The following is a 27,264-nucleotide window of genomic DNA, read 5'->3' as shown; positions in this document are numbered from 1 at the left end:
GAAGGGAAGATGGTTTCTCACTGATACCTCACAGGATTAAAGGGCTGTCAATCAGATGACCCTTGGAAAAAAGGATAAAAAGAAAATGTGAGATGTCCCTTCCCTCCAGGCACTGCACTAAACAGTTCCCTCTAGCTTTCAGGAATTGCTCTGAGTATCATCTTTCCCTCTCAGTTTACCTCTCTCATGTAAACATCCCTGTGAATAATTAAGAAAATTCACCAATGCTGGCTTTATGACATTCTAGGGTAGCTCCACATCTCCTTATAGTCATCATCAACAACAGACTTCCAACAAATAAAAGTTTAAGTTATTAAAAAATTATACAACATTTTTACCATTGTTGGGTGAAACAGGTTTGCAAATTAAAAAGAAAAAGAAGAACAAGAAGAAGAACCACCTGTTACCAGGCACTAGGAAAGGCCACCAACAGGACTGATCCTTTCACTATAGCAAGTGGATTATGGGAAAGGCTACCACTAGAGCTCGATCTCTTGAACTCCTGGCCATTGGCTTCCCTGTGCACCTCCTCACTGGCTGAACTATATCTCTTGCAGCCACTGATCCCCCATGCACCTGTCTTTGCCAGGGTTCCTGTGACCCAGCAGCCAGGCCACCTCCATGTCCTGTCCTCACCAGGTCAGATCTGAGTGCTTTGGGGAAACCTCAGGAGCAGACCTCTGTGGGAGGCCCACATGCAGAGGTGGGGCTAAAGCCTTAGCTAAAGCCCAAGAATAGAGTGACTAAGGAAGAGGAATCAAAATCTTCTCATGTAATTGCACAAGCCACAAGTTAAATCCTTATGATGAGCTTGATAAACTGTGCATCTGTGGAATATATGAATGGACAATGAGTGTTCCCACAACTGAGACCAGTCAAGGGGGTGAAGTACATATGATGTTGGGCCAGCTCAGAGTCTGAGCTGCCCATACTTTGTCCACAGCGTGTCCAGAAGCCTATCTAGAGAATACTAAGCAAAGCAGAGTTTGGCTGGGGATCATAGTGGGGGTGAAAACACTGAGAGAGGAGACACCAGGAAAATATTCTTATTGCTTTATTTATATGTTCTGTTCTGTTGCTGCTTTCATTATTTTTAATGCAATTTTTATTTTTCTATTTTTACTTTACCTTTCAACAGTTCAGTGTTCTTTCCTTGTTTTGTTTTTAACATTTACTTTACTTTATTTTTAGTTTGTATTCTACTTTGGTTTTCTTTCTTGTTTTTCTTAGTTTTGTTTTTAATTGCTCTGATTTTGTTTTTAGGTTCTTTTATTTGTCTAGTTGCTTTCTGTTTTTTTTTTTTTAATTTTCATTGTTTTTGTTTCCTTTTTTGTATGTGTGTGTGTCTTTTAGTTTTTATTTTTCTTTGTTTCAGTTTTCTTTTACCATCCATCTTCAGTTTTATTTGTTTCTTCGTTTTCCTTTTTTTTAAAAAAAGAATTATCATTCTTTGTTTTTGTCTTTTCTATTTGTCTTGGGTTTTGTTTGTCTGTTTAGTTTCTTTCCTGACCCTTTTTTCATTGCACTGTGTGGCTTGCAGGATCATGGTTCCCTAACCAGGGGTTAGGTGTGAACCTCTGAAATGAGAGTGCCAAGGCCAGGACATTGGACCACTGGGGAATTCTTTCTTGTTGTTGTTCAGTCACTAAATCATGTCTGGTTCTTTGCAACTCCATGGGCTGCAACATCCCAGGCTCCTCTGTCTTTCATTATCTCACAGTTTGCTCAAATTCATGTCAATGCTGTTATCAAGCATACTCTTTACCACTGCACCACCTGGGAAATCCCAGAGAATTCTGAGACCCAGGGAATATTAATTGTCAAGATCTCAACAGAAAGTCTCTACCTTGACTCCAAGATACTTAATGTCACACTAAACAATAAGCATAACTGGAACAAAACCCCACCTATTAGCAGACAGGCTGTCAAGAGTGCTAAGCACACAGATATACCAAAACACACCACATGATGTGGGCCTGCCCATCGGAGGGATGAGACTCAGCTCTATCCATCAGAGCACAGGCACCAGTCCTTCCCAACAGGAAACCTACTCAAGCCAATGGGCCAAACTCATCCAATGGGGGCAGGTACCATAAGCAACAGGAGCAATGGTCCTACAACCTGCAGAAAGGAGACTTCAAAGACAGTAAGTTAGATACAATGAGAAGAATAATAAATATGGTGAAACTAGTAAAAACACAAGATCAAATAAATGAAGAGGAAATCGGCAATCTATGTGAAAAATAATTCAGAGTAGTGATAGTAAAGATGATCCAACTCTCAGAATTAAACTTGGAGGCATGGACAGAAGATGGATGAAGTGTTTAACAAAGACTTAGATGACCTAAAGAAAAAACAGTAATGCAAAACACAATAACTGGAATTGAAAACTCAGTTCAGTTCAGTCGTTCAGTCATGTCCAACTCTTTGCGACACCATGAATCGCAGCACACCAGCCCTCCCTGTCTATCACCAACTCCCGAAGTTGACTCAGATTCATGTCCATTGAGTCAGTGATGCCATCCAGCCATCTGATACTCTGTCGTTCCCTTCTCCTCCTGCCCCCAATTCCTCCCAGCATCACAGTCTTTTCCAATGAGTCAAATGTTCGGATGAGGTGGCCAAGTACTGGAGTTTCAGCTTTAGCATCATTCCTTCCAAAGAAATCCCAGGGCTGCTCTCCTTCAGAATGGACTGGTTGGATCTCCTTGTAGTCCAACGGACTCTCAAGAGTCTTCTCCAACACCACAGTTCAAGAGCGTCAATTCTTTGGTGCTCAGCTTTCTTCACAGTCCAACTCTCACATCCATACATGACCACAGGAAAAACCATAGCCTTGACTAGACGGACCTTTGTTCACAAAATAACGTCTCTGCTTTTGACTATGCTATCTAGGTTGGACATACCTTTTCTTCCGAGGAGTAAGCGTCTTTTAATTTCATGGCTGCAGTCACCATCTGCAGTGATTTTGGAGCCCCCCAAAATGAAGTCTGACATTGTTTCCACTGTTTCCCCATCTATTTCCCATGAAGTGATGGGACCGAATGCCATGATCTTCGTTATCTGAATGTTGAGCTTTAAGCCAACTTTTTCACTCTCTTCTTTCACTTTCATCAAGAGGCTTTTTAGATTCTCTTCACTTTCTCCCATAAGGGTGGTGTCATCTGCATATCTGAGGTTATTGATATTTCTCCCGGAAATCTTGCTTCCAGCTTGTGTTTCTTCCAGTCCAGCATTTCTCATGATGTACTCTGAATATAAGTTAAATAAGTAGGGTGACAATATACAGCCTTGACGTACTCCTTTTCCTATTTGGAACCAGTCTATTGTTCCATGTCCAGTTCTAACTGTTGCTTCATGACCTACATACAGATTTCTCAAGAGGCAGGTCAGGTGGTCTGGTATTCCCATCTCTCTCAGAATTTTCCACAGTTAATTGTGATCCACACAGTCAAAGGCTTTTGCATAGTCAATAAAGCAGAAATAGATGTTTTTCTGGAACTCTCTTGCTTTTGCCATGATCCAGCGGATGTTGGCAATTGGATATCTGGTTCCTCTGCCTTTTCTAAAACCAGCTTGAACATCAGGAAGTTCATGGTTCACATACTGATGAAGCCTGGCTTAGAGAATTTTAAGCATTACTTTACTAGCATGTGAGATGAGTGCAGTTGTGCAGTAAGTAGTTTGAGCATTCTTTGGCATTGTCTTTCTTTGGGACTGGAATGAAAACTGACCTTTTCCAGTCCTGTGGCCACTGCTGAGTTTTACAAATTTGCTGGCATAATGAGTGCAGCACTTTCACATCATCTTTCAGGATTTGAAATAGCTCTACTGGAATTCCATCACCTCCACTGGCTTTGTTCATAGTGATGCTTTCTAAGGCCCACTTGACTTCACATTCCAGGATGTCTGGCTCTAGATTAGTGATCACACCACCGTGATTATCTGGCTTATGAAGATCATTTTTGTACAGTTCTTCTGTGTATTCTTGCCACCTCTTCTTAATATCTTCTGCTTCTGTTAGGTCCATACCATTTCTGTCCTTTATCGAGGCCATCTTTGCATGAAATGTTCCCTTAGTATCTCTAATTTTCTTGAAGACATCTCTAGTCTTCCCCATTCTGTTGTTTTCCTCTATTTCTTTGCATTGATCACTGAAGAAGGCTTTCTTATCTCTTTTTGCTCTTCTTTGGAACTCTGCATTCAGATGCTTATATCTTTCCTTTTCTCCTTTGCTTTTCACTTCTTTTCACAGCTATTTTTAAGGCCTCTCCAGACTAGAAGGAATCAATAGCAAAATAACTGAGGCAGAAGAAAAGATAAGTGACAAAGAAGTTAGAAAGGTGGAAATAACTTCTGCAAAGCAGAATAAGGAAAAAAGAATGAAAAGAAATGAAGACAGTCTCAGAGACCTCTGTGACAATGCTAAACACAATCACATACAAGTAATAGGGGTCTCAGAAGAAAAAAAGATATAGAAAATGTCATAGAAAATGTTTTAAACGATTCATATTTGAAAATTTCTCTAACATTGGAAAAGGAATAGTCACCCAAATCTGGCAAGTAAAGAGAATCTCATACAGGATACAACCCAAGAGGAAACACACCAAGACATATATTAAGCAAAATTACAAAATCAAAAGAAAAATAATAAAGGCAGTAAGGGAAAAACAAGAAATAACATATCTAAGGTATCAGCTAAAGTTTCAGCAGAAATTCTGCAACCCAGAAGGGAGTGGCAGGATATATTTAAAACAATGAAAAGAGAAAAACTACAACCAAAATTATTCCATCTAGCAAGGATCTTTTTCATATTCAAAAGAGAAATCAAAAGCTTCACAGATAAGCAAAACCTAAGAGAATCCAATACCAACAAACTAGCTTTATAGAAATTTCTTTAAAACACACACACACACACACAAAACAAACAAAATAAAACACACAAAAAAATAAAACACACACACAAAAACAAACAAACAAACAAACTTCTCTAGATGCTAAACACAAGAAAAGAAAAAAAAAGAACTAAAAAAAAACAAACAGAATTAAGTAAATGGTAGGAGAAACATACATATTGATAATTACCTTAAATGTAAGTGGATTAAATGTGTCAGCAAAAAGACATAGATTGATTAATGAAATCTAAAAGACAGTATATGTACTGTCCACAAGAAGTCCACTTCAGACCTAGGGACACATACAGACAGAAAATGAGAAGAAGAAAAAATATATTCCACGCAAATGTAAATAAAAAGAGAGTGGGAATACAAATAATCATATCAGAAAAAAAATACTTTAAAATAACAACTGTTACAAGAGACAAGAAAGGGCACTACATAATGATCATGAGATCAACCCAAGAAGAAGATATAACAACTGTAACTATTTATGCACCTAATATCGGAGCACCTTAATACTTAAAGCAAATGCTAACAGCCATAAAAAGGGAAATGAATAGTAACACAATAATAGTGGGGTACTTTAACATCCCAAGTACACCAATGGACTGGTCATCCAGACAACAATTTAATAAGAAAAGAAAGACCTTAAATGACAAATTAAAACAGAGACTTAATTGATATTTTTAGGACATTACATCTAAAAGCAACATAATACACTTTTTTCTCAAGTTCACATAAAACATTTTTCAGGATAGGTCATATATTAAGTAACAAATCAAGTCTTGATACATTCAAGAAAACTGAAATTGCATCAAGTATCTTTTCCAACTACAGCACTATAAAATTAGTATTCAATTACAGGAAAAAGAAACACAGTAAAAACCACAAACACATGGAGCCTAAATAATATGCTATTAAATAGCCAAAAGATTATTGAAGAAATCAAAGAGAAATTTAAAAATACTTAGAAATAAATGACAATGAAACATAACAACCTGAAACCTATATGATGCAGCAAAAGCAGTTCTAAGAGGGAAGTTAATAGAAATGCAATCCTACCTCAAGATTCACGAATAATCTCAAATAAACAACTTAACCTTACAAATAAAGCAACTAGAGAAAGAAGAAAAAGTTAGTAGGAGGAAAAAATATTATAAGGTCAGAGCAGAAATAAATGAAAGAGAAATTAAGGAAACAATAGCAAATATCAATGAAACCAAAAGTTAATTGTTTGAGAATATGTTTTTAATAAATTGATCAACCTCACCCAGATTCCCCAAGGGGAAAAAAAGGGAAGGAACTCAAATCAATAAAGCTATAAATGAAAAATGAGAGATTATTAAATAAAATTCAATCAATTAAATTAATACAACTGACACTGCAGAAATATAAAGGATCATAAGGGACTACTACAAGCAACTATATGCCAATAAAATGGGAAATCTGGAAGAAATTAACAAATTCTGTAAAAGGTAAAACCTTCCAAGATTGAACCAGAAAGAAGCAGAAAATATTAACAGACCAATCACACGTAATAAAAATGAAATTCTGATAAAAAATCTTTCAATAGACAGAAGCCCGGAACCAGATAGCTTCACAGATGAATCCTATCAAGCACTTAGAGACAAGTTAATGCCTATTGTTCTCAAACTCTTCCAAAAATATAGCAGAGAGAGGAACACTCCCACACTCATTCTACAAGGCCATTATCACCCTGATACCAAAACCAGACAAAGATATACCAAAAAACAGCCAATATTACCAATAAATATAGATGTGCTATTCCTCAACAAAATAATAGCAATCTGAATCCAACAATACACTAAGAGAATTATACATTATGATCAAGCAGGGTTTATCCAAGGGATGTAAGGATTCATCAATATATGCAAATTGATCCATGTGGTAAAACATATTAACAAACAGTAAAATAAAAACCATGTCCCACGTGATCATCTCAGTAGATGCAGAAAAAACTTTTGGGAAAATTCAACACCCATTTAGGATTAAAAAAAAAAAAAAGTCTGCAGAAAATGGATATAGAGGGAACATACCTCAAAATAATAAAGGCTATATATGACAAAACTCCGCAAACAAACTCCTCAGTGGTGAAAATTTGAAAGCATTTCCTCTAAGATCAGGAATCAGACAAGGGATTGTTCTCTCTCACCATTATTATTCAACATAATCTTAGAAGTATACTAGTCACAGCAACCAGATAAGAAAAAGAAATAAAAGGAATTCAAATTAAAAAAAAAAAAAGTAAAACTGTCATTGTTTGCAGATGGCGTGATACTATTCATAGAAAACCTAAAGATGCCACCAGAAAACTCCTAGACCTAATCAATTAATTTCACATAGTCACAAGACACAGAATTAATACACAGAAATCTGAACCCCTATATGCCAACAATGAACCATCAGAAAGAGAAATCAAGAAAATAATCTCATTTACCATTGCAACAAAAATAATAAAATACCTAAGAATAAACATCCTTAAGGAGGCAAAAAAAAATTGTATGCAGACAACTATAAGATGAGATTTTTTAAAAAAATCAAAGATGACACAAACAAATAGAAAGATAGGTCATGTTCTTGGATTCAAAGAATCAATATTGTGAAAATGACTATATTACCCAAAGCAATCTACAGATTCAATGAAACCCCATCAAATCACTGATGGCATTTTTCATAGAATTTAGAACAGAAAATTATACAATTTGTATGGAAATACAAAAGGTCCTAAAAAGTCAAATCATTCTTGAGAAAGAAAAACAGAACTGGACAATCAGGCTCCCTGACTTCAGATTATAGACAAAGGTACAGTCATCAAGACAGTATGGTACTGGCACAAAAAAACAGAAATGCAGATTAATAGAAGAGGATAAGAAAACCAGATATAAACTCACACACCTATGAACCTTGTCATACACTTATTTTTCACAAACAAGACAAGAGTACACAATGGAGAAAAGATAACATCTTAAGAAATGGTTCTGGGAAAACTGGACAGGTACATGTGAAATAATAAAATCAGAACACTCTAACACCATGTACAAAAATATACTCAAAATGATTTAATGACCTAAAGTTAAGGTAGGATAATATAAATTCTTAGAGGAAAACATAGGCAAAATACTCTATGACATAAATTGCAGGAGGATCTTTTTTGAGCCACCTCCTAGAGTAATAAAAATAAAACAAAAATTAACAAATGGGACCTAATTAAACTTAAAAGCTTTTGCATAGCAAAGGAAACCATAAACAAGATGAGAAAACAACTCTCAGAATTGGAGAAAATATTTGCAAATGGAACAACTGACAAAAGATTAATCTCTAAAATATAATTCATACATTCAATATTAAAAATCTCAATCAAAAATGGGGCTAAAGACCTAAACAAATATTTATCCAAAAAATACATACAGATGGCCAACAAAGTTATGAAAAGATGCTTAGCATCACTTTTTCCTAGAGAAATGTAAACCAAAACTACAATGATGTATCACCTCACACAAGCCAGACTATCATTAAAAAAAATCTACAAAAAAAAACATTGTAAAGCAATTATCCTCCAAGTAAAAATAAAATTTTAAAAATTATACAAACAATAAATGCTGGAGAGAGTGTAGAGAAAAGTAAATCCTTTTGCTGTTGGTGCGAATGTAAATTGATATAGCCACCATGGAAAACCATAGGGGGTTCCTTAAAAAAAAAAAAGAAATATATATATATATATATATATATATATATATATAAACTACCATATGACCCAGAAACACTACTACTGTTCTTATACCAGACAAAGCCAAAATTGAAAAGGACACATGCACCACAATGCACATTGTAACACTATTTACAATAGCCATGGCATGAAATCAATCTAATTAACCGTATATATATACACACACAATGGGATGTTCAGTTCAGTTCAGTCGCTCAGTCATGTCCGACTCTTTGCGACCTCATGAATCATAGGATGCCAGGCCTCCCTGTCCATCACCATCTACCGGAGTTCACTCAGACTCACGTCCATCAAGTCTGTGATGCCATCCAGCCATCTTATCCTCGGTCATCCCCTTCTCCTCCTGCCCCCAGTCCCTCCCAGCATCAAAGTCTTTTCCAATGACTCAACTCTTCGCATGAGGTGGCCAAGTACTGGAGCTTCAGCTTTAGCATCATTCTTTCCAAAGAAATCCTAGGGCTGATCTCTTTCAGAATGGACTGGTTGGATCTCCTTACAGTCCAAGGGACTCTCAAGAGTCTTCTCCAACACTGAAGTTTAAAAGCATCAATTCTTCAGCCCTCAGCCTTCTTCACAGTCCAACTCTCACATCCATACATGACCCCAGGAAAAACCATAGCCTTGACTGGACTTAACTTAGTTGGCAAAGTAATGTCTCTGCTTTTGAATATATTATCTAGGTTGGTATAACTTTTCTTCCAAGGAGTAAGTGTCTTTTAATGTCATGGCTGCAGTCATCATCTGCAGTGATTTTGGAGCCCCAAAAAATAAAGTCTAACCCTGTTTCTACTGTTTCCCCATCTATTTCCCATGAAGTGATGGGACCAGATGCCATGATCTTCGTTTTCTGAATGTTGAGCTTTAAGCCAAGTTTTTCACTCTCTTCTTTCACTTCCATCAAGAGGCTTTATAGCTCCTCTTCACTTTCTGCCATAAGGGTGTTGTCATCTGCATATCTGAGGTTATTGATATTTCTCCTGGCAATCTTGATTCCAGCTTGTGTTTCTTCCAATCCAGCGTTTCTCATGATGTACTCTGCATATAAATTAAATAAGCAGGGTGACAATATACAGCCTTCACGTACTCCTTTTCCTATTCGGAACCAGTCTGTGGTTCCATGTCCACTTCTAACTGTTGCTTCCTGATCTGCATAGAGATTTCTCAAGAGGCAGGTCAGGTGGTGTGGTATTCCCATCTCTTTCAGAATTTTCCAGTTTATTGTGATCCACACAGTCAAAGGCTTTGGCATAGTCAATAAAGCAGAAATAGATGTTTTTCTGGAACTCTCTTGCTTCTGCCATGATCCAGCGGATGTTGACAATTTGATCTCTGGTTCCTCTGCCTTTTCTAAAACCAGCTTGAACATCATGGAGTTCACGGTTCACATATTGCTGAAGCCTGGCTTGGAAAATTTTGAGCATTACTTTACTAGCATGTAAGATGGGTGTAATTGTGCGGTAGTTTGAGCATTTTTTGTCATTGCCTTTTTTTGGAATTGGAATGAAAACTGACCTTTTCCAGTCCTGTGGCCACTGCTGAGTTTTCCAAATTTTCTGGCATATTGAGTGCAGCACTTTAACAGCATCATCTTTCAGATTTGAAACAGCTCCACTGGAATTCCATCACCTCCACTAGCTTTGCCCGTAGTGATGCTTTCTAAGGCCCACTTGACTTCACATTCCAAGATGTCTGGCTCTAGATTAGTGATCACATCATCATGATTATCTGGGTCGTGAAGATCTTTTTTGTACAGTTCTTCTGTGTATTCTTGCCACCTCTTCTTAATATCTTCTGCTTCTGTTAGGCCCATACCATTCCTTTCCTTTATCAAGCCCATCTTTGCATGAAATGTTCTCTTGGTATCTCTAATTTTCTTGAAAAGATCTCTAGTCATTTCCCATTCTGTTCTTTTCCTCTATTTCTTTGCACTGATTGCTGAGGAAGGCTTTCTCATCTCTTCTTGCTCTTCTTTGGAACTCTGCATTCAGATGCTATATCTTTCCTTTTCTCCTTTGCTTTTTGCCTCTCTTCTTTTCACAGCTATTTGTAAGGCCTCCCCAAACAGCCATTTTTCTTTTTTGCATTTATTTTCCATGGGGATGGTCTTGTTCTCTGTCTCCTGTACAATGTCACGAACCTCATTCCATAGTTCATCAGGCAGTTTATCTATCAGATCTAGGCCCTTAAATCTATTTTCACTTCCACTGTATAATCATAAGGGATTTGGTTTAGGTCATACCTGAATGGTCTAGCGGTTTTCCCTACTTTCTTCAATTTTAGTCTGAATTTTGTAAGAAGGAATTCATGATCTGAACCACAGTCAGCTCCTGATCTTTTTCTTGTTGACTGTATAGAGCTTCTCCATTTTTGGCTGCAAAGAATATAGTCAATCTGATTTCGGTGTTGACCATCTGGTGATGTCCATGTGTAGTCTTCTCTTGTGTTGTTGGAAGAGAGTGATTGCTATGACCAGTGCATTTTCTTGGCAAAACTCTAGTAGTCTTTGCCCTGTTTCATTCTGCATTCCAAGGCCAAATTTTCCTGCCACTCCAGGTGTTTCTTGACTTCCCACTTTTGCATTCCAGACCCTATAATGAAAAGGACATCTCTTTTTGGTGTTAGTTCTAAAAGGTCTTGTAGGTCTTCATAGAACCCTTCAACTTCAGTTTCTTCCACATTACTGGTTGGGGCATAGACTTGGATAACTGTGATATTGAATGTTTTGCATTGGACATGAACAGAGATCATTTCATTGTTTTTGAGATTGCATCTAAGTACTGTGTTTCACACTCTTTGTTGACCATGATGGCTACTCCATTTCTTCTGAGGGATTCCTGCCTGCAGTAGTAGATACAATGGTCATCTGAGTTAAATTCACCCATTCCAGTCCATTTTAGTTCACTGATTCCTAGAATGTCGACGTTCACCCTTGCCATCTCTTGTTTGACCACTTCCAATTTGCCTATATTCATGGACCTGACATTCCAGGTTCCTATGCAATATTGCTCTTTACAGCATTGGACCTTACTTCTATCACCAGTCACATCCACAACTGGGTATTGTTTTTGCTTTGGCTCCATCCCTTCATTCTTACTAGAGTTATTTCTCCTCTGATCTCCAGTAGCATATTGGGCACCTACAGACCTGGGGAGTTCCTCTTTTGGTATCCTATCATTTTGCCTTTTCCTACTGTTCATGGGGTTCTCAAACCCACAGGCATGGCTTGGTTTCATTGAGTTAGACAAGGCTGTGGTCCTAGTGTGATTAGATTGACTAGTTGTCTGTGAGTATGGTTTCAGTGTGTCTGCCCTCTGATGCCCTCTTGCAACACCTACCATCTTACTTGGGTTTCTCTTACCTTTGGCTTGGGGTATCTCTTCATGGCTCTTCAAGGAATATACAGCCGCTGCTCCTTACCTTGGATGAGGGGATGTTACTTACCCATTAAAAGGAACAATACTGGATCATTTGTAGAGACTATCATACCTAGATAGTGGTCCTAGATAATGGACCTAGAGATTACCATCTAGATAATGGACCGAGAGACTATCATACAGAGTACAGTAAGTGAGAAAGAGAAAAACCAAATATCATGTATTAACACATGTATGTGGTATCTATAAGAATGGTATACATGATCTTATTTCCAAAACAGAAATATAGACACAATTATAGCATACGAATATATGGACACCAAGGTGAGAAGGAGGGGTTGGACGATTTAAGAAATTGAAATTGACATATATACACTATTATTACTATATGTAAAATAGATAACTAATGATGACCTACTGTATAGCTCAGGGAATGCTACCTAGTGAGTGCTCTGTTGTGACCTAAATGGGAAGGAAATCCAAAAAAGAGGGCATATATGCATATGTATAGCTACTTCACTTTTCTATACAGTGGAGACTAACACAATATTGTAAAACAGATATACTCCAATAAAAATTAATTTTAAAAACCTTTTCCTACTCTTGGCCTGAGGATGTTCCTTGATTAGATTTCATTTCTGCTTCCTGAGATAATTAGCTTGTTCACAATCTTCTGAATCCCTCAGCTCTACCTTTAGGGTTTTCCCCTCTTTAGGTAAGAAATATCTGTTATTCTCATTCTGATTTCTATCCATAAAATGTTAGAAGTCCAGAAATCTTACTTCTTTTTGAACTATTGCAAGTGTTCTTGTCACAACAGGTAGTTATTTTATTGGTGTAATGGACTTTAAAACTTAATGAATTTTATATGTATCTGATGCATATCTACTTCACTACCTTTGAAGTAGTGAATTGCAGCCAATTTTTTTTTTTTCCCAAGATAGGGCTTTCTCTACTCTGGTTGCAGCAAACTCCTGTAGGGAAAAGAAATAATGTCCTTAGGATTATTAGCAGCCTATTTTTCTTGCTGAGGACTCTTTTATTTAGCTTAGAACTTTTAGAGGTATTACAAAGGGTCTTCTGTCCAAGTTCCTGTAGATGAAAATTTTGCCGAATGTTCTATGTCATAACTTGGTTCATCATTTTTTTTCATTCTCTACTAACAGTTGCCTCATTGCTTTCCAACGTCCATCTATAGCCTGAATTCAAAGCCAATATTAAGTATGTACAAATTATTATGAAAACAAAACCTAAAGTGGGCAACACCCACTTTGAGATACTAGTCTTTACATCAATTAACTTCTGCTGTTTTAATATTTGTTTTAAACAATAAACATTTCTAACTTCTTTAAAAAAAAAAAAAAATCTGTCTTCCCAAAAGCGGGGGTGGGTGGTGGTGGTGCAGTGTGGCAGTTGTAAAAGTTGGCATTCATTGTGTATCTCCTTGGGAAGTTTTAGCCAGACCATTAGAGGAAGTGCCCCAGTCAGAACTTCAAATCTGATGACAGTCAATAGAAATTCAGGATTTGGCACTAGGGAGTTTTAATACAGCTCTCAGGAAGACATTATCATCACACAGAATAGACACAGGGGCAGCCCCAGGCACCACTCCCCCTCCTTCCTCATGAGCATCACCTTTTACAAGAGGCACTTTGCTCTGTCTGGTCATGCAGCCTCCTAACTTCCTCTCTTCCTCTCCCTCACGTGGGTCAGATCAAGCCTTTTCGTGGTCCCAGGAGAGCTGAACCCTGGACATAACTGCTGCCACTGACAACCCACCCCACCTCCTTTAGCTTGTCACTGGCAAATATATAAAAGGGCTTTTGACCAGATAAGTATGATTTTATGCTTTCTTCATCCCTAATAAAACTTCCCAAAGGAAATTGGTCTTGGTACAGACAGATCCTTCCAATCCCTGCTCTATACCTCTTGGCACCATCACAGACCCTCTTATAATAAATAGTAGATTACTAAATGCAAGGCACTGAGACATGTATTTACATACGTATTTTATCATTTAACCCTAACAATAAACCTGTGCGGTGGGGATCATTGTCCCTAAGGAAAATGAGGAAAATGGTACAGAGAATTTTTGACATTACATCCCTGTTCATGAAGCTCATAATAGTACATTCAGGAAAGGAACCCAGGTCTTGCTTGACTTTAATATTGACACTAATGACCTTGTTCACATAGAGCTGGAAGGGAAAAAAGAGAAAACAACATTTAAAAAATTCCCCCTACATCCCCGTGCTGTCCACAAACATAGGACACATACTTATATCCCTCAACCAGCCCCAATTATGACTTTGATAATTTATTGTTGTGTTCAACCTGGGACATACTTACTCTTATGCAGCCTGAAGGCATTTCACAATATTAAGCAATGCATATCCAAGGGCTCACATCTCCTGTAAATTTCCCAAAACTAGGCCTTCTGTCAGTAACTCTCATGACCAACATGGACTGCCCAACAGCTCTTGACCTTTGATGAGTGCCTCAGCCTCGGCTGCTGACATTGCCTCACTTTGCTCAAAGTTTCCGAATCAGTGAATGTCATCCTGTCAATGTGGGCACATTACAGCTGACAGGGTGATTGATTTGACAGAAGTGAGCCTTCTAACTGAAAACTACTGGAATGTTTCACAGGCTTCTGTAGAAACACTCATTCCATTTAGATTGCTGACACAGGTCCTGATTGTTTCCCTGTGGGTTACTGACAGGAACTTATGCCCCAGACCCTGAGATCAGTAAAAGGATTGTCCCTAGCTCCTGCATCTTCTCAGAACAGTTTCCCACTTAGGGATGCTTCCTACTCTTTCCCTGAGCAAACCTGAAGCTTTCAGGCTGGATCTCAAAATAAGCTACAGCATTTCTATCTTTGTCCAACATAAGCAACTCCAAGATGCTCTACAGTGAATCATCCAAGCTGTGACTTGCCATTCACTCATTCCCAAACTGATTGTGCATGGGACACAGGCCAGACTTTTCTTGGCACTGATACCTAGAAATGACATGAACAAAGCCTCTGGTACTCTTCCCCTCCTTCTGATCTTTCTACCTCCCCTTCCTAGTTCCCTGCAAGGTAAGCAGTAACAGAAATTCAGAAGCCCCATATCCAGGTCAGCTGAACCCTTGAGATGTCAACCGGCCAAAATCTGAGTCATAAAAGGGTTGCAATTGTTTGTTAAAATAAAAGATTTGTTTATCTGTAGGTTTCACTTATCTATGTCCCCTCCTAATCCCCCACCTTTCCTATAACCACAGGGAGCAGAGATTTGGCTATGATTGCTGCTCAGTCACACACCATTAACTTCCTATTTAAGTGAATATATACCAAGTACATATTTTATCCTCTCACCCACATAGTCAACACACTAAATCCCACAAATTGTCTGTGTGCAATTTGGAAATTTTTCAACTATTTTCAATCAGCTCAGAAGTGTCTAGTTGTAATGTTAGCTCTGCCTAGACTCACCAGGTACCATGGACCCAAGGCACTCAATTAAAGGACATGGCACATTCCTTACCCAACAGGACAATCTATTTTTGACTCTCCTTTCATGGATTGCATCAGCACATATACTCTGGGTACTCTTTCTGTTTCATGCTGTGCTTAGATAACTATCCCCTTCCTAATATGTCACTCCCTGCTGCTGCTGCTAAGTCGCTTCAGTCATGTCCACCTCTTAGTGACCCCATGGACTGAAGCCCACTAGGCTCCTCTGTCCATGGGATTTTCCAGACAAGAGTACTGGAGTGGTGTGCCATTGCCTTCTCTGATGTCACTCCTTACTCTCTATTTAAAATCTTCTGATTGTTCCCTATTCCTAGAAAATAAACTTTAAATGCCCTAATATGACGTTCAAAGCCTGGCATGAGCTATCCCCTGCCTACCTTTCTATCTTTACCTCCCATCCTTCCCCATACTCTCACTTTCACCTGTCCTGAAATGCTTCCCTAAGAATGACTAGTTCTCCCATGTCTATGTGTGCACAATATGTTTTTCCTCACCCTTCCTCCTTTTCCACTGAAGTTAACTTCTCTCTACCTTTTATTAATATTTTCTTTTCCCCCCTAGGTTTCTGATTCATCAAACCCATTTCTTAATCGAATGCTCAACAGAGATACTATCACAAGAATAACATATAAAAGTAAGTTTGGCTGAATTTTCTATATAGCAACTATTCTATAAAGGTTAGTCCTGTTTGAAGGCAGAACGCCAGAACTAATGATCTCCAAGGGCCTCTTTCAGCTTCATGATCATTCAATTCTGTAGAAAATCACTCTGGAGAGTCAGGGTTGGCTAAGAAACAAATCATTTCAAGCAGAAACACCCAGGGTGCCTTTTTCATCCATGCCTGTCTAAAGCAATAATGATTATTATGACGATGGTCATCATTATCCTATGGATTGGTAATGAGCTGGGAGACTCTACTAGCTGACAGACTCCGACATATCAGTTGGCCACATTTAGGGCTTTGCCAATTATGTGATTGAGAAAGCATTCACCAGCTGGTTTGATCCAACTTCAACATATTCCAAGGCCCTCAGCTGGACCACATTTCCCCCTCTGTCACTGGATCTCCCTTTCAGGTTAGACAAGGTGGAATTTTTCTTCGTTTCCAAGTGTGACACCATGAGCTATAGAATTCTGCCCAATTTCCTTGGGTTTCTAGAGTGTATAATCCCCTGAATCTGTAAGCAGAAAAGAGAGAATGGTGCAAAGTTGAGAAGAGTAGAGTAGAAAGGATGCCACTGTCTTCTGCAGCAATCTCAGAGGTTGCAGGACTTGGCGAAAGTTATGGAAATAGCATACACAAAGGGATTAAAGAAAATAACAGGAAAAAGTTTAACTAATTAGAAGTGAGCAGGAAAGTGGGATTTTGTCCTTAAGCAAAGTGCGTCCTCACTTTGTTCCCTCCTTTGTAAAGAATTTTAAATTCAGTTTCTAAGGTCATTCTAAATCTAGGATTTTGAATCTGATTTTTGCAAAAGTAAAAATCAGTACACAAACATTCTAACACACCACATACCCCAGGCATGTCCTCACTTGGTGGAGAAAACTGCTATGGATGGTGATGTGGAAAGACAAAGTGAATCTCTTACAGATCTCATCTAGGACTGCTGGAGGAAGAGTGTGGAGCACCCTTCTCTTTTTCAATTATTCATCAATTCAGCAGGCATTTCTTTCATACCTGCCCCATGACAGCACCAAGTGAAGCTCTTGGGATATAGAGATGGGCCAGACACCAGCCCTCCACACAGAGCACGCCCCTATGAAGAGTTTGGGGATGCTGGGGGTAATGAATGTACCTGGAGAATCAGCTAGAAGAATTATCTCCAAAACCATTCCAGTCTTCCTCATAAGGACCCACAGAGTCCTTTAAGCTCCAACTTAGATTGCTTAGCAAAGGGAGACATTTCTGTGCTGGGTTGTAAATACATTTCATAACTGCTCATAAAGATTGCTAGTTTTTTTTAACTTTTTTACTAAAAGAGCATAAAATTAAATAAAATGCTTTCAAATAATCTTGAATTTGCAGTTTAGAGACCATGAAAAGCCATGAAATTACACTTTAAACCCCAACACCCCATCTAAGAGATTGCTAGCTGCAGTCAACCATTAGTCAAACTTGCAACCCACCCCACCTCACAGCTCTAAGCTGATTAATGTAAAGTGATTTGGCTGTTTCCAAAGAGAAAACCAGTCATATGGGTTTATGCTATGGGAAGGTGGCCTTTCACGTGAACAATGAGTCTCTCACTCTTTAGTCAGGGAGACATACATATAATGGTGTTTCTTAAAGATTTGTGTAATAAGCACAATGTATTAAAAATTGGAATGGAACTGTGGGGGTCATAGAAAATCTGCCTAAAATTCATGGCAGAGTTTTAAATAGGTAGTGCTATTCAAATAAGTACTAAATAGATGAACAACCATTTGGTGAGGAAAGACAGAAGGAAAGAAAGGGATGGAGGAATAGAGGAAAGAAGGGAGAGAAAAAGAGAGAGAGGGAAGGAGAGTGGGAGAGTAAGGAAAGGGAAAGGAAGGAAAGAAGGAGGGAAGGAGAGAGTGAGGAACATTCCAAACAGCATACACAAATGCAAGGAGAGGATTTAAAGGACTCTGAAGAGTTCAAAGACAGGAAATTTGCCTTCATCAGCTCTTCCTCTGCATGGACAAGTGAGAATGACCTAGACACTGCAATGCCTAGGACATGTGGCTGAAAGGGATGTATTTTCTCAGCAGGAAAGTGCCAACACTCTTCTTTCTAGCTCATCACCTAGAGGCAGCCAGCCTGTAGAAATTTGGCCAAACAAGGGAGCAACAGGAAAGTTTCTGAAACAGGAGTCATGCCTGAGTATACAGCCAGTGTGGGAAACATAAGCCTGAGAAGTCCCTCTAGGGGCTCAGCAGGAGACAGCAGGTTATGCTGGCATTTTCCCATGAACTCTGGTAGACAACACCTCCTGCTCAGGGGCCCCTAGCAGAGTCCTCTGTTTCATCCTTTTAAGAAAGCAAGAAAGAAATGAATCCCACCCTCTCCACCCAGCTACTATCCAACCACAATACTCAGAAACACCTGACCTTGGTCCCTTACCAGCCTCACAACAAACCCATTCTTCTGCTGCTACCCAGAATTAGACTCCAGTGTAGCTTCAGTCTGCCACACTCGCTCAGATGTGTACACACTCTGCTAACTGATTCAGCATCAAGAACATGGAAGTAATGCTAGCTAAGCATTTTCCATACTCCAGGGAGCTTCACATGCAGCATCTCAGCTGGTGCTCACATAGTCCTATTCCCAAAATAGGTATTACTAGCTATCCAAGTTTATAGATGAGGAAAGCAAAGCTCTAAGAAGTGAAGCCCTCTGTCAATGATACACATTTAGTGAGTGGCTCTATTAGTCAGCAAATTCTGCATAATGAACAAGCATTCAACAATAGGCATTGATTTTTCACTGCTGCATCTGTGGGTTGGTTGGAGTGACTCGGTAAATCTGCAAGTCAGATAAGGTCAGATAGCATGGCTTTCTTCGGTCTAGGATCAAGTACTTCTCATGTTGGGGATCAGAAATGCGTGATGTTATTTAAGGCCCAGTCTTGAAACTCACACACTGTCACTTCTATCCACTGTTCACTCTTCAAAGCAAGTCACATGGCCAGGCCCAACATAAAAATGCTCCCATGGACTTTGGGCTGGGAAGGGAATGAACATTTCCTGAACAATAGTTTACTAATCCATATTGGGGTAGTAAGGATTTTAGCATAGGTCGTTCCAGGGATGTTTTAGGCTCTTTCTTTCCTATTGTCTTCCTCCCTAATGGGCAAGGAAAGCTTAGCTCTTAGCTCTGAGCTTAGCTCTTAGCTCTGAGCTTAGCTCTGAGGTCTTAAATCTAGTTGTATTGCTAATACTCTCACATTACATGAAGCTGCTCAGCTTGTTCTTTTAATCCCAAATTTAGTTCAGTCTGAAGAGACTTCTCTTTGCTTTTTGCCAATGTTTTCACTTTGGAAGGGTCATAAACTAAGCAAAGAACTTGTGGGCAATTTGAAATTTCAGGCTCATACCATCCTAAGCCCCCTGCAATTCCTGCTTCTCCTTTGGCATGGGACTACTGGTGAAATCATTGCCATTCAAAGGAAGACAGTGGCATCACCATTATTTGGTGCATACTGAAACCAGAGGAGACATAGAGATTAGTACTAGATGGGGTCATTCTTCCCATCAGTCTTTCCTTTGGGGATGTTTCGTAATGAAAAGTCAATCTAAGACTCTGAGCAGCGAGTGACATGATCTCCTGACAAAAGAATCACTCCATTTGCTTGGATGAAACATACTCATGGGTGAGAAGGGAATCAGAAGTTTCAAATATGTTAATCTTGAAATAAGCTTCAAAGAAGAAGTATAGAGTTTGCAGCTGTATATATGAGTGTGGATTTCAGGAGAGATAACTACAGATATAAATGCGGAAGTCACTTGGATCCAGATAGCATTTAAACCTGGATGAGATCATGGCAGAGAATAAATAGAGAAGAGAGAAACATATCCTCTTTTTTTTTTTTTTTTTTGCTTTTCTTTAAATATAAATTTATTCATTTTAATTGGAGGCTAATTAATTTACAATATTGTATTTGTTTTTGGACTCTTTGGGAGAGGGCGAGGGTGGGATGACTTAGGAGAATGGCATTGAAACATGTATAATATCATATATGAGACAAATCACAAGTCCAGGTTTGATGCAGGATACAGGATGCTTGGGGCTGGTGCACTGGGATGACCCAGAGGGATGGTACGGGGAGGCAGGTGGGAGGGGATTCAGGATGGGGAACTCGTGTACACCTGTGGTGGATTCATGTTGATATCCTCATTTTTTAAAGAACAGCTCAGATGCCCATGATCTAACATTGTAAATCATTTCTAAAGATAGTTTTTAAATTCTACCCTGGAAGTGAACATGAAAGTGAAGTTGTTCAGTCGTGTCCGACTTTGCGACCCCATGGACTGTAGCCTATCATGGAGGCCATCCATGGGATTTACCAGGCAAGAGTGCTGGAGTGGATTGCCATTTCCTTCTCTAGGGAATCTTCCCGACCCAGGAATTGAACCCGGGTCTCTCGCATTGCAGGCAGACGCTTTACCGTCTGAGCCACCTCTTGTATATCTATATCTGTCTGATCAACTGGTTCAAGAGGTGTAAAGAGGCAGGAGTTAGCATGGAATCATGGGGTAAAATCACCACAGAATGGCAGCCAGTAGTCACACTGTCCATTTGCTTGATTTGAACATACATTAGATGACTAGGAAGAAAAAAGGAATTGTGCAAAATCATTCTGTTGAGCCAGTTGAGAAAATCAATGTCTGTAATCCATAGAAAGAGGAAACAGGAAAATATTGCCAAAAGGACTGTGAATTTTGGAAGCCAACATGCTAGTAAAAGCTATACTATATAGGACTATAATACTACACTATACTTGTAGCACTCAATATGTTCTGGTGAAGAGATATAGAACTAAGCAGACCTCGGCTCCTAGCTCTACCATATCTTTACTGTATAGCTTCAGGCAAGTTTCTTAACCTCTCTTAGGTAATTTCCTCATCAATAAAATGAGGATACTAATACTGATGAGAGAGTTGAGCTGAGGATTAAGTACGGTGCCTGGACAAAGACTGGTATAAACAAGGTGCTTAATAACATGTGTTTCTCTATTACCCCTAGGTATGTTTTGGTCAAATCTGGCTTCTTGGGAGATGAGAGGAAGGTCAATATAATACTAAATAAAATTATCTTCAAGGTGAATACAACACAGGGCACATAAGCAAAATAGCTTGTTTACTCAAATGAACTCCAGCTCCTGTGTGGGACCCATGCAATGCATGGCAATAGTCTAGTGAGCTTCTACTTTCTTTGAAAGTTTGGATTTCATATGTCTGACCAAATCTTATAACACACTCTCACTAAACCAGACTGACAATGGAAAAAAAAAAAAAGCCTAAATTAATTTCAGCTGACTTTGGAAACTCTTTTAAAGAAAATCTACACAGCAGCAGAATCTGGGATATCTGCACAACAGTATTTTGGAAGCAGATTGTTATTCTTTTACATGGGTTAAATCCATAAACATAGCCTTTTGATTCTGGCCTTCCCTCTCTAGGAGAACACACACACACACACACACACACACACACACACACACACACACACACACACCTGTCCTCAAATGTGTATGCAACACAGAGGCTGATTATAGTTTCAGAAAAACCTTATTATTATTTTTTCTTTACTGTAGAACCATGCCTGGAATGCCCCTCATTCTGTAGTCTCCTTCAGTCCCTCCTCCCTATCACACTTAATAAAATAAAATAAAATAATAGCAGCATGCTAGAGTATCCAATATGGTCAAAGTGCAAGCTTGATTAAACAAATCATGTTAACCTTTAATAAAGATGTGTTGAATGCTTCCTTTTCTTATTCATTACGTTCAATTTCATATTGTATAAAGCCACCATCAGAGGAAGCATCGTTAAGTGTGAATGTTATCATGTTATTCCTCTGCCTAAAACATTTTGGTGGCTCCATATTGCCATGACTAGTACTAGAGTAAAAAATAAACATTTTTTTGTTGTTGTTGTTGTTTAAAGTGATTATATTTGGGGGACTGTTTGTTCCTGCAGCCTATCCTGACAGTCTCCTGGAATATGAAAATAATCAAAAAAGAAAAATGTTATCAGTAATAACCAACACTTTCTCAAGAGTCCTAATTCTTAAGTCTTATTTTATTCTTTAGATGATGCATATTTACTACAAGGACTTAATATAGAAGAACTATATCCAGAGACTTCTAGTTTCATTACTTATGATGGTTCCATGACTATCCCTCCCTGCTATGAGACAGCAAACTGGATAATAATGAACAAACCTGTATATATAACCAGGATGCAGGTGAGTTTCTCTGTGGTCTTTTAGCTAATGGGGAAGATGATGTGAAGACTGGCTGGGTTTTTGGAGTGCTTATTGTATTTATTTGCTTGGACTGCTTCAACAATATTCCACAAATTTGGTGGCTTAAACTGAAACATATTACCTCACAGTTTTGGAAGCTCTAAGTCCAAGATCATGCTGTCTGCAGAGACATTTCCTTCAGATGAAGTAAGGGGGAATTTGTTCTATACTTCTCCCCTGGTTTCTGGCGGTTTTCTGAAAAGCTTTGGTATTCCTTAGCTTATAGAAGCATCACCTCAATCTTCCTTTATCTTTACATGGCATTCTCCCAATGTGTGTGTCTCTTTGCCCAAATCCCCCTTAATAAGAACATCAGTCAAATGAAATTAGGGTCTACCCCAATTAGTCATATTAGATTAGTGTCCACTTCAATAACCTCATTTAATTACATCTATAATGATCCTCAAAATTCAAAAACAAATATCATGGCATCCCATCCCATCACTTCATGGGGAAACAGTGGAAAAAGTGAAAGACTTTATATTCTTGGGCTTCAAAATCACTGCAGATGATGACTGCACCTGTGAAATTAAAAGATGTTTGCTCCTTGGGAGAAAAGCTATGGCAAATCTAGACAGCATATTAAAAAGCAGAGATATTACTTTACTGACAAAGGACCATATAGTCAAAGCTATGGTTTTTCAAGCAGTCAGCATGGATATGAGAGTTGGACCATAAAGAAAGCTGAGCGCCAAATAATTGATGCTTTTGACTGTGGCGTTAAAGACTCTTGAGAGTCCCTTGCACTGCAAGGAGATCAAACCAGTCAATCCCAAAGGGAATCAATCCTGAATATTCATTAGAAGGACTGATGCTGAAGCTGAAGCTCCAATACTTTGTCCACCTGATGCAAAGAACTGACTCATTGGAACAGACCCTGATGCTGGAAAAGATTGAAGGCAGGAGAAGGGGACGACAGAGGATAAGTTGGTTGAATGGTATCACCAACTCAATGGACATGAATTTGAGCAGTCTCTGAGAGATGGTAAAGGACAGAGAAGTCTGGTGTGCTGCAGTCCATGGGGTTGTGCATAGTTGAATACAAGTGAGTGATTTAACAGCATAAGGACCCTATTTTCCAATGAGGTAATATTCTGAGGTACTGAGGGTTAGGACTCTAACATTTGCATCTGTGGGGTAGACAATTCAGCCCATCATACTTATGTTTAAGGAATTAGTATCTTGAAAGACTGAGCTTGAAATAATTATAGATGTGCCCTACCTGCCTGAGTGAGAAAGGAATAACGGTTAGTTCCCAAAGTGTGCTCTACCAACTCTAGTATTCAAAAGCATTTGAGGAAAATTGATGATATTGTCAAATATGTTTGAAAAAACTGTACCTAAAAAGAGCCAAATCAGTTTCATTGCTGGGAGACTTCTTCGGGCCTTTAGAATGATAATATATGTCTATCTCCAAGAGGAGGCAATATGATGTGTACCATTTCATAAGCATATTTGAATGTAGGAATTTTTAGAGCTTCCCACAGTATTCCTTGTTGGGCTAGCTAGCATTTCTCAGAACTGGATGGGAATCAGGAAACCTGGCTTCTGAGGTCAGCTTTGTTAATGGATCATTATGTACTCCTAAGCCTGTGGCCCCACTTCTGTGAAGTGAATTATTTTCTTTATAATGAGGGGGTAAATTACATGAGTCTATCCTGTGATTGTGAGGGTCTATAAAAGTTCAAAGGAAACACAAGCAAAGGAAGCAAAACCAAATTCCTTTATAGGACATGTACTCACAATCTGACAACTCTTTGAACAATTTTATGTGCCTGATGCTATCTGTATTTATTGGGATTTTTTTTAGTGACAAGCAAACACTTTGGGATAACCTGAACTTAGACAAAAGATTTACCCATGACATCTTATGGAATTTAAGGTCAGAAATTGATGTCAAGAATTCACTGGAATCAAAACAGCAGAAGCCCTTTCTCTCTGCACTCTCCTGCTCCCCCTTCACCATGGTTCATCCTCCTCTATGCTAGAGAATTTTCCTTAATTTCACAGTCATGGGTGGAACATGGCTGAAAGCATTTTAGTCCAGCTCTTGGTCCTGATCATCACAGAAAAATAACTTAATTAATCCAGCTTAGTTTAGCTTTGACTCCTGTACCAGTCACTATAATTTTGATAATACTCATATCAGAAAATAATTCCCTAAATTACTCAGCTTCAGGGTGTGAGCATGAGAAGAGCCTCTGGAGAATATGCATTTGGGTTTCCACCTTTGATAGTGTATCATAGGACAGAGAATAATCACTGACTTGTCCAAAAGCACACCAGGGACCAGTGAGCTTAAAGTAAGGCTCTCTCCAAGCATGGAGGCATCAGTGGGTTGTACCCACTGAACCCACGGGTCAGGGTCTGTGGAAGACTCAGGTACACTTTCCCACACAGCTGGCACTGCCCAGGCTGGCCATGGTCTATGTAGTCTTACTTCTTCCCTATTACATGTAAGAGGATGGGTGGATCTCACAGCTGTTTTTCTCCCTTCAGATGCATTCCTTACGTCTGCTCAGCCAGAATCAACCATCTCAGATCTTTCTGAGTATGAGTGACAATTTCAGGCCTGTCCAGTCACTCAACAACCGCTGCATCCGCACCAACATCAACTTCAGTTTACAGGGGAAGGACTGCCCAAACAACCGGGCACAGAAGCTTCAGTATAGAGGTGGGTTCAGAGGGCAGTAGACACAAGTCACTCTAGTCTTCTTACGTAAACCTACTCTGAAAGGTTTTGAACTATTTCTTTTTGTAGGAATCATGATTGTAAATGATATTTTCATGGTGCTTTTCTATTGAAAAAAAATATATGTCATAATCAGAAACACATATCAAATCTTTAAATCTTGTCTGGTATAGACAAAGACAGCATTTTTATCACCATTTTACAGAAGAACTCAGAGAAGCTGATTTCTCCAAAATTATGTGTTAAAATAGGACAACTAGAAGCACTAACACTTTTAGTTATATACAAATAGATCCCTTTTCCTTTAGAAGGTGAGCAAATAACTCTAGATACCAGGTGGTTGGGGCCCAATGAGATATGTTTCTGAACACATCTTCTTCCAGTGCTTTGTGTCTAGAAGTGATTAGAATTCCTACTAAAGGAGAGTATTCAGGGTGCCTCCCACCTTCTGTAACCCACATCCAACCCACTCTCTTCCTTTCTACACACTAAGTACCTATTGATCATTGTTGTAAAATTCCAATATGGAAAGGAAAGTGGAGATGAGTCATGGAGATGTCTTCAACCAGGAGCCAGGACAGCAGAGTTCCAGGCCTGGTTCTGACACTAACAAGCCAAATCGTTTACCTCTCTAGCCCTGGCTTGCATGACAGTCCTTATACCATCTACATCATGATTTGTTGTGAGGAGAAAATGAGAGACTGGATAGGGAAGTCCTTTGTACTGATAATATGTTGCTTGAATATGGGGACTGTGGATATTACCACACAACTTTTAGAAGCAACTACCTCTACTAGCCTCCACTGTATCGCTCCAACGTCCCCCAAATTTCTTTAATTTTCTCTCTCTTTCAGACATACCCAGAGTACTAAAACTATAATTTCTGTTTGTTTCCATCCAGGAGTGCTAACTCATTTATTCATTGAGACTTCTGTTTATTCAACATTTATTTATTATGTACCTATTATGTGCTAGGCTTCCCTGGTGGCTCAGCTGGTAAAGAATCTGCCTGCAATATGAGAGACCTCGGTTTGATCCCTGGGTTGGGAAAATCCCCTGGAGAAGGGAACAACAACCCACTCCAATAATCTGGCCTGGAGAATTTCGTAGGCTATACAGTCCCAGGGGTAGCAAAGAGTCGGACACGACTAAGTAACTTTGACTTTGACTTTCACTTGTTATGTGCCAGGCACTTAGCTAGGTGATGAAGACATGACCCTATCCCTAAAGAACTTATAGTCTAAGAGTGGGATCAGCTAACGTTTTCTGCAAAGGGCCAGATGAGAAATAGAGGCTTTTGCTCTGCTGTGCTCTGATGTTGTAATGTGAAAGCAGCCATAGACAATATGTAAATAAGTCGGTGTGACTGTGTTCTAATAAAACTATATTCACAAAAGCAGTTCACAGGTGGATTTGGCTTGCAAGCAGCCATTTGCCCACCTCTGGTCTAAAGCAACACCATCCACTATAGCTTCTTGACACAATGGAAATATTCTGTGTCTGCATTGACCAATATGGTAGCTACTGGCCACACGTGGCTATTGAACGTTTGAAGTGTGGCTAGTATGGCAATGCAACTAATATTTTTAATTTATAGCCACATGTAGCTAATGGCAATACTATTAGATATCTCAGACCCAGAAGTTCGTAAGAAGGTGGAGAGGACAGTTGGCATACATACAAGTAAGCAGACATTTAAAAACTGTCCCTTCCCCTTTGGAGTAAGCTGCCCAACCCGTGTGCAAGTTCATCCAATTATGCCTTGTTTTGTGTTGTTCATTTTGTTTTCTTTCTTTCTTTTTCTCTCTTTCCAGTAAATGAATGGCTCCTCAAGTAGGGAACCAAGCCAAGAAGAATTCCACCTCAGTGAAATGCTACGACTGTGAATTGATGTAACCTAAAATGTCCCTCTTTTTCTTCTCTCTCCTTCCCTCCTTCAAGCTTCATTCACTCTTTGGATTGGCCCTTCCTTCATGAAAAGTGTCTGCAAAACCTTGGCAGAGGAGTAAAACTCTTACACACACTCACAAACATGCACACA

The 27,264-nt window shown here is 39.0% G+C and overlaps 1 protein-coding gene across 1 annotated transcript in view; it reads left to right on the top strand.

Moving 5' to 3' along the window:
• Positions 1-27,060, top strand: part of CA10 (carbonic anhydrase 10) — a 798,969-nt gene extending 771,909 nt beyond the window's left edge. Inside the window, exons 6-9 of the mRNA XM_052657811.1 lie at positions 16,102-16,174; positions 22,317-22,471; positions 25,031-25,205; positions 27,038-27,060. Of these exons, the coding sequence (XP_052513771.1) occupies positions 16,102-16,174; positions 22,317-22,471; positions 25,031-25,205; positions 27,038-27,060 (426 nt within the window). The remainder of the gene's footprint in view (positions 1-16,101; positions 16,175-22,316; positions 22,472-25,030; positions 25,206-27,037) is intronic.
• Positions 27,061-27,264: the final 204 nt, after the last annotated feature.

Source organism: Budorcas taxicolor, chromosome 19 (genome assembly GCF_023091745.1).
Source record: "Budorcas taxicolor isolate Tak-1 chromosome 19, Takin1.1, whole genome shotgun sequence".
Lineage (NCBI taxonomy): Eukaryota > Metazoa > Chordata > Mammalia > Artiodactyla > Bovidae > Budorcas > Budorcas taxicolor.
The sequence above is the reverse complement of the archived record's forward strand: the minus strand, read 5'-3'. Positions and strand labels throughout refer to the sequence as shown.